This window comes from Carica papaya, chromosome 6 (assembly GCF_054855325.1).
Source record: "Carica papaya isolate Zhongbai chromosome 6, ASM5485532v1, whole genome shotgun sequence".
Classification (NCBI taxonomy): Eukaryota; Viridiplantae; Streptophyta; class Magnoliopsida; order Brassicales; family Caricaceae; genus Carica; species Carica papaya.
The window spans coordinates 7,240,705-7,249,012 of NC_142314.1; the positions used below are offsets into that span (position 1 = coordinate 7,240,705).

At 33.4% G+C, this 8,308-nt stretch overlaps 1 protein-coding gene across 1 annotated transcript; it reads left to right on the forward strand.

The window, feature by feature from the left end:
- The first annotated feature begins 1,345 nt into the window (after window positions 1-1,345).
- Window positions 1,346-7,392, forward strand: LOC110819099 (Translation elongation factor EF1B/ribosomal protein S6 family protein). The gene is made up of 4 exons (XM_088221960.1): window positions 1,346-1,485; window positions 1,568-1,641; window positions 1,755-1,951; window positions 6,959-7,392. Exons 3-4 carry the CDS (start codon window positions 1,769-1,771, stop codon window positions 7,220-7,222), a joined length of 447 nt encoding a protein of 148 aa, XP_088078086.1. The 5' UTR covers window positions 1,346-1,485; window positions 1,568-1,641; window positions 1,755-1,768; the 3' UTR covers window positions 7,223-7,392.
- The last annotated feature ends 916 nt before the right edge of the window (window positions 7,393-8,308 follow it).

Consider the following 8,308-nt stretch of genomic DNA (forward strand, 5'->3'; position numbering starts at 1 on the left):
TTAGCGGAGGTTGATCTTTTAGTTATATTTCCATTTTTGGTATTTAAATTTCCTTAAAGGGACATCTCATATCCCTATTGAGCATTTTAATTTATTGTGTAAAGAATGTAAACTCTAAACTCTCAGTTATTTTTGCTATTATTTCATCAATTCAAGATTTTTATTCAATTAAGTCTTGGGTTTTTACACGCTTGTTTTTATTTGGTTTGTTTTGATAGATTTTCTAATAAAATTATTTTTTGTTCTTTTGATATATAATTTTTTTAGGTCTTCTACAAGATTATTTTTTCCTTTAAATTATTAAGAGCCTTATCATTATCTTTTGAGATGATTTTGTTGGCTCTTGATTCTACAAAGCTCAGTAGAAATGAACACATGATGTAAAATACTTTTATTTTAAGATAAGAGGTCTTTGAAATTGTTATGGATGGTTCCAATATAATAGGCATGGCCCTATGAGAATGTTTTTAATCTAGTAAAAAATGAGTTGTGCATATCTTAACAATTTATTTATATTTGATGATATATATATACACATTAATAAATTTGTACAAAATTTTAGTATGTTTATAATATATTAGTTTATTTTGGCTAAATATACATTACATGACTGATTTCTACACGAATGGAAAACTAAGAACCCAAAGTTTCATTTTATTTAATTTGTTTAATATTTTCAATTACATTTAGTGAATGGTTTCATTAAACTATTTAATGTATATTGTCACATAAATAATTGACATTTCATATCATCAACTAAAATAAATTTAATACTAAAAGCTACATTAAAAATAATATACTTTTATTTTATATTTTTGGTACTAATAATTTAACTCAATTGATCTATTTACTAAAATCTTTTAGAATCTCGATATATTTTTAATATTAAATATAATTTTGTTGGTGTAAATAACATAACGTATATTTATTTTTGTCGATATAATAGGCTTATAGCCATATAATTAATAATATAATAATTGAAGAAGATATATCATATTTTCTTTTTTGAATTAGTTTTTATCTTTAAATTTCAAAATATTATAAATGTCATGTTAATGCCTTGAGAAAAATTTAAATTGAATGTGTCAATAAATTTATTTATTTGGAGCGTACTCTTAACTTTCTTTTGCATGTCTTCTTGCAAGATGGTTACACTAATATATTATTATTTTCGATCTAAAATAATTATAAAAACAAAAACAAAAACAAAAACAAAAACAAAAACAAAAAAAAAAAAACCGGGTCGGATCGTGGGTGAATTGTTGCAACACGTGGCTTATGGTTTAGACCAATTTTATCTCGGGAAAAATGGCAAAAAAAAAAAATGAAAAAGAAAGAGAAAAAGAAAAACTAACTTGGTATTTTCAGGAAGATGAAAGGGTTTTAAGTTCAATCCAACGGTTCAAACAATCAACCGTCGCACTCTCTACAAACAGCCGCCATCGGCGATCCACGCCACCGCCGGCATTTATCGGCGATAAGCTGGTATCATCAAATCGGCAATTCCCTTCTCTGTCTTTCGCTTCCAGTGCTTATCGTGCCAATTTTATTACGTTTTCTTTTTCAGGCTTCCTCTGAAATCTCTTTAAGAGTACAGGCGTAAACACGTTTAAGACTGCCATTAACGGGCTCAGCTTCGAGGTAATTATCACCTCCCTTCACCAGTCCGTTTCTCTGTATATGCGTAAACTTCACATTTCACGACAAATTTTTTTTTGGTATTAAACTGAGCTTTTTTTTTTTTTCTGTCTCAGGGGTCAGGATAACCATGCCGCTCTATGATTGTATGCTTCTGTTCAAACCCAATGTACAGCAGGTAGCTCTAATGGATTTGGTAGCGCGGGTAAGCAGGCATGTCTACAGTAGACATGGTGTTCTTACGGAGATGAAATCATTTGGGGCAGTTCAATTAGGTTACGGTATTAAGAAGCTGGATGGAAGATTCTACCAGGTGAATACTTTATTGTTCAGATGTAATACACTACACACAAAAAAAAAAATTCTCTTCTTGTTCCAATTGTTCCGGTCTTGGTTATTTACGCATTCAGTTGGGTTTGTTTCATCGTTTTTCTTCTGGTTTTTGACCGTGCACTGCCAATTGCTACTAAGTTTAGTTAATGCATTGGATTTTTTTTACATGTATTTTCTCTTATGAGCTACTGAAGAATTATTAGAGTCTGTGTTTGGTCTATTGTGGCACAGAAGTTGCTAATAAATAATTTCCTGCATGCTGTGTTGCCTTGCTTGTAATGCTAATAACTAGGGGAGCCCACTGATCGTGCTTATTTCTTGTTCTTTTTGGTTGTAAAAGAATGAAAACTTGGCAATAAGATTTCTTAATGAACTATATTGCTGCTATTAGTGTTCTGCAATGAGCTCGTGAAGATAACATTGTTTAGGGTAAGGCTTTGTCTCGTTAGAACTGAATAGAAGTTGAACTATAGTAGAGGACTGCTTGAGGATTTTAGGCCAGAAGTGAAATTCAACCTGTCCTGGGATGAAGCAATCAGCTTCAATTAGTTAAGGCTAAGTCAAACATAGAAGTGCAAGACTTCCTGGATTTGTTGACGTCCATACTCTGTCTCTGGGTGTTCAACTTTAAATGAAAATCTGGTGCACTCCTATTAAAAAATGTAACTCTAGACTCTTATACTATGGTCCAGAATTTGAATTTGGAGATCCTGACTTATTGAAACCTGGTTCTCTGGGATTTTATGAATATCATCTCTCACTGAATTTGCAACAATATATGTGATCTAGTTAATCGTGAGTTGGAAGTACAGTTTTAGTTATGGTTGGTAAGAAGGCTGAAGCATTAAGGTGCACAAACATTGCTGAAAGTAACTATTTCATCAGGTTGGAAGAAGCAGTCACTGAAATTTATTAAAGATTACAGAGCAGCTCAATAGTAGTTTCTCAGTTAATGGAGTTCTGGTTGTGTATGGGAAACTTGACTCAAGGTCATCCATGTTCACGGTTGAGAAAAATTGCGTTGATGGTGATAAGGTTCGGCCTAACCTGGAAAATTGTAATGGGAGTGTAAATTGAGAACGAAATTATACTGAAGATGATTGGTTAGATATAAAAATGTTAATACTTGGGATCTCGTGGTGGATCTTTTTGAAAAGAGGTTGGCGGGGTGGAAAAGGGCGTTCTTATCTAAAGGGGGTAGGCTCACTTTGATTAAGAGTACTCTTGCAAACCTACCTATCTATTATCTTTCTATATTAACTATCCCTGCTAGAATTGTGCATAAACTTGAGAAGATTCAATGCCAATTTCTTTGGGGCGATGATGGGGGTGATAGAAAGTACCACTTGGTTAAGTAGAATGATGTGAAGAGACCCATTAGAGAAGGGGGGCTGGGGATAAGATCCATTAGAGAGATGAACACTGCTCTCCATGGAAAATGGCTTTGGAGGTTTTCTATAGAGAAGGAGCGGCTATGGAATCAAGTTATTAGGGCAAGATGGGGTGATTGGGAGAGGGAAAGTCGGAGGAGGGGAAAGTTCAGACAGATTGGGATGGGGTTATGGAAGAAAATCAGGGAAGGAAACAACACTTTTGAGAAATGTTTAATTTGGCAGGTTGGTAATAGAGAGGATATTCAATTCTGGTTGGATGAATGGGCTGGGGAGTTCAAACTTAAAGATAAATTTTCTTGAATTTTCTCTGTGGCCAACGACAAGGAGATGAGCGTGAAGGAAGCCTATGAAGTTGGTTGGGGGGGTAGGGTGTGGACTGTTCCGGTCAAGCATAATTTGCAGGATTGGGAAGTGGAGGAGTGTGTGGAGCTGTTACTGTGTTTATCTAATATTAACATTGCCGAGAATAAGGATAAAAGAATTTGCAAGTTAGACAAAAAGAGGGGCTTCTCTGTTAGATCATACTATGAATTCATTACTAAGAGAGAGAACAACAACACCCATTCTGCCCCTTTCATACAAATATGGAAATCTAAAGCTCCACCCAGAATCGGATTTTTTGCTTGGGAAGCGGCTAAAGAGAGGATTTTAACAATTGACATGCTTAGAAGAGGGAATGTGCTGATTAACAGGTGCTTTTTATGCAAAGCCGATGAGGAGACCTGTTATCACTTGTTATTGGGCTGCCCTGTCACTTACAACATTTGGTGTTCTATTCTGAGGCTTATTGGGGTGGATTGGGTTATGGCGGGTAGTGTAAGTAATGAACTGTGGGCTTGGGAGGGTTTGGTAAAGAAAAAGGGAGACATTTATTTCTTATTCCACTTACTATTTTTTGGGTGATTTGAAAAGAAAGAAATACTAGAGCTTTTGTGGGAGGTAGAGACTAATTTTGGTAATATTAGGGATAGATGGATATACACTTTTGGATCTATCTTGTTGAGTCATGATATTAAAGATCTTGATGATATGGGTGCGGTCATCGACCAATTGATAGATTTGTAACTATTTTGTATATGGGTGGTATCCCCCTGTTACTTTGTGAATAATAATATTTTACTTTTATTTCAAAAAAAAAATGATTGGTTAGAGAGAAAACTACTATAGACTTGTTCCCTTGAGGAGAGTAGGAGAGCTTTGAGGAAATCGTCCTTTAAAGTTCACCCAGATAAAAAATAAGTCCCCTGCTAAGAATTGAAGTGTTTGAGCGGTGACAAGTCGAGGAGGTAGCATGATCAGTTGGTTTTGTTAATGATTTTGAATACGACCAGTGGCACAATATTGAGCAGGGTAGGAGATATGCTCATGACAATATAGAGCACAAGATCTTTGATTTGTTGAAATCAGATATGGTTAGAATTTGGAGAAAGCTTAAATAGGCAGGTGACATTGTGGAAGCCTGGATCTAATAGTAGTGTGTGTTAACAAGATATTCTGACATTAAGGAAGCCTGGATCCAAGAGGACTGTTAGGTCAGGCACCATTCTATGGAGGCGGCCCTCGGTTTATATACTGATATTGTCAACATTGGTGAAGGAGAGTATTCATAAGGCAAGTATGCCTTCATTTTGCTTTTGGTCATGTGCTGTAATAGTGCAATATGCAAACACCCTTGTTTTGTCAGAAAAGCATAAACAGTGACCATACTTGTTTCCCTCCTAAGGTTCGTATAGTTCTAATTTGAGGACAGGTTTTTCTGAAGTGGAGAAAAATCAGATAACTGACCTGCTTTTTTATCTGTGCTATATATTTTATGTGTGAGTATGGATGGCTTGAATAGTAGTACTGAATCCCCATCCCCTCACTTGGATTAATCACTGTGATGATCATGGTGAATTGAGCAGATGATGAGTCCAAAAGATTGATAGTCGTGGAACTGATATTATTAATGATAATGTGGTCATATACTAAAAAGCTAATAATAAAAAAGAAGAGAGGAGTAGGAAAAAAGAAAATAGATTTTGTACTAGATAACATTAGAGCTGAAGTGGAATTTGTAAAAAATCGAAATTTGTAAAATTTATTCCTCTTCTATTTTTTGGGTAATTTGGAAAGAGAAAAACAATAGAGCGTTCGAGGGGTTTGTGAGGGATATGGCCAATATTAGGGATAGGCGGATTAATGTTTTTGGAACTCTTTTGCCGGGTCATGATATTTATGGGTGGGATGATTTTGGGAAGGTTTTTGATGTTCTAACTAAAATGTAAATATTTTGTATATGAATGGGCACCCTATTGGTGCCATATACCATATACACATTCTTTTTATTTAAAAAAAAAAAAACTCTCACATATGTTGAGTTTGATTTAAATTCCAATTCTATGGAATAGGAATGAGAATAGAGTAAAAATATGATAGAGATTTGAATGAACATGTTATCATATGATAGAGATAACTCTAACTCAATTTTACATATAAAAGATACTAAAATAATTAAGTAAAAGGACCTGATAGAGATTGAACAAAAATGGTTATCGTATTTGCCATATAAGGGTCGTGGTACTATCTCAGTTACTTTGACTTTGGTTTAAATTCCAATCCTATGGAATAAGAATGAGAACATAGTACAAATATGATAGAGATTTGAATGAAAATAGCAGTCTAATTCCAAGTTACTCTCATTCAAAGTACAAATATGATAGAATTTGAATGATAATAGCAGTCTAATTCCAATTTAATTTCATTCCAGTTCAGATTAAGTGTTTTGGTGCGTCCTTCCTGACAAATGGCTATATGAAATTCATGATTGTGAAATTGAAGATATTAGTGAAATTTGTTTAATCACACATTAAATATGTAAATTATAACTAATTTTTACATATCAAATAACTAAAATCTAGGAATTCTATGGGAATAAAATAGGTGTGAACCAAAGGCAGTGTTAGATTAAGGTGCTAGATTTAGTTTTCAACTAAAAATTAAGAGGATAGGCTTTTGAGAAACAAATTCTATTCTACGACACTTGGTGCCTCTTATTGAGCTGCTTATGCCTCCAGTCTAGCCTCTGAAACGTAACTTACTTTTGAATATCAGATGTTGCAAGTGATGGTGGATTATTTCCTATTTCTATGTTTTTAACTTTCAAACAGCTAGATGTTTGGAGTTCAGATTAACTTCTAAACGCAGTTTTGAATTTGATAAAGCTAATCCTAGATAAGTCTTTATGAAATGTTACTAGGAAAGTTCAAATTCCATCTTAAAGAGATTGGGTTATTTCATAAGATTAACCTTTGCCTGAGCCAATCACCATAATAGAAAAGCCAGATGTCTCAACCAAAATGTATAACAGACCTACACTTTCACTAGTTATTTCGGTCTGTATTTCTGAAGATATTTGACTGAAACATTTTTAAAAATTAGTTTCTTCATGGATTTTTGTATTTCCTGCAATTTTCTTAATGAGGACTAAAGATTCTTATGGAATATTTTGGATAAGTTGATCAATTGTGACTGATGATTCTCATGGAGTATTTGAGAAGTTGATCAATGAGATGCTAAAAGATTCTTGATATCCTTTTCTGTAAATGCCACAGGGTCGACTGATGCAGATGACCATGATGGCTACACCCAACATCAACAAGGAGCTGCATTATCTCAACAAGGAAGACAGGTTGCTGCGTTGGCTCCTGGTTAAACACCGTGACACGAGCTATAGGCTGGATTTTCTCAGTGAAGAAGATGGAAAGGCGGATCTCAGCAAATTTCCCCGGAGTAGGCTATTTGATGATGAGGAAACTGATGAAGAAGATAGTGATGAGGATGAATATGATATGGAGGAAGAGCAGAAAGAGCAGTAATGGGAATTGACATTGATTATCCTGCCCTTTGTTTTACTGACTTTATGCTTGATTTGCAATTCCAAATGTGTATTTTGGTTTTGCCTTGGATATCAACAAGAGCATGCATTGATGTTCTAGGAAACTGGTTTAAATTATTTTTGGTATCCTGAGAGAGGTATATTTGATTTCTTCTAGTGCTGAAAGAACTGAAGGTAGCAATATCTTAATCCTTGAATTTGAAAATAAAAGGTGTAAAAGAGAGTTTAGAGTAAATAAGTTATTTTTATAAAATTTATTTGAAAATTGTATGTATTACATGAAAATGCTTTATAAATATATGTTTATGGAAGTATGAAAGAGTTAAATACTTGTAAAATAATTATTTTCTATTTATTTATTTTTTTACTCTTTCACTATAATCTAAATTAGTCTGTAGTTGATGATAACTAATAATTTAATAATTCTGTCTTCAAATTAAATATATATTTACTAAATTATCATTAACCTAATAATTAAGTTAAATAAAATAAATTGTGTCTTCCCTAAAAAGGTAAATATCAATATGAAATAGGAAAAGTTAAATATCCTGAGATACAGTCAAATACGAAGACAAAAAGCTCAAAAAGAGAAAAAAAACAGCAGAGGGTTGGGGGCAGAAGAAGAAGAAGAAGAAAATAAATTATCAACAAAACATTTTCATTTTTAAAATTCCAAAATGAAGAAATCAATATGAAATTTTGCAATTCTGGATATTACTATTAGACTTAAATTTACCATTTGTTTGGATAATGGTGAATGGTAGAATTTTAATATATGGTATTTCATGGGCGTGAAAAAACCGTGTTTGTTTCAACTTTCAATAGTAACAAATGGTATTTGACTGGCAAATTTTGGGATGAATTTTTAAACCATCCAATTGGTGGTATGTGATCGGCATGCTATTTTTTTTTCCTTATACCCCCATCTAATTTAATTAATTTCATTTTTATCCTAACAATTAAAAATCCTATTTTCTCTTCTTCCCCAATCAAGTCGCACGCAGGGAAGACGAACAGCTCCAATCTTCTTCTTCTTCGATTGATATTTGCTTGTTCTTCTTCTTTG

Coding starts and splice junctions, on each gene's coding strand:
- LOC110819099 (XM_088221960.1), top strand. CDS start 1,769: ATGCCGCTCTATGATTGTATGCTTCTGTTCAAACCCAATGTACAGCAG. Junction 1,952..6,958: donor TGGATGGAAGATTCTACCAG/GTGAATACTTTA, acceptor TAAATGCCACAG/GGTCGACTGATGCAGATGAC.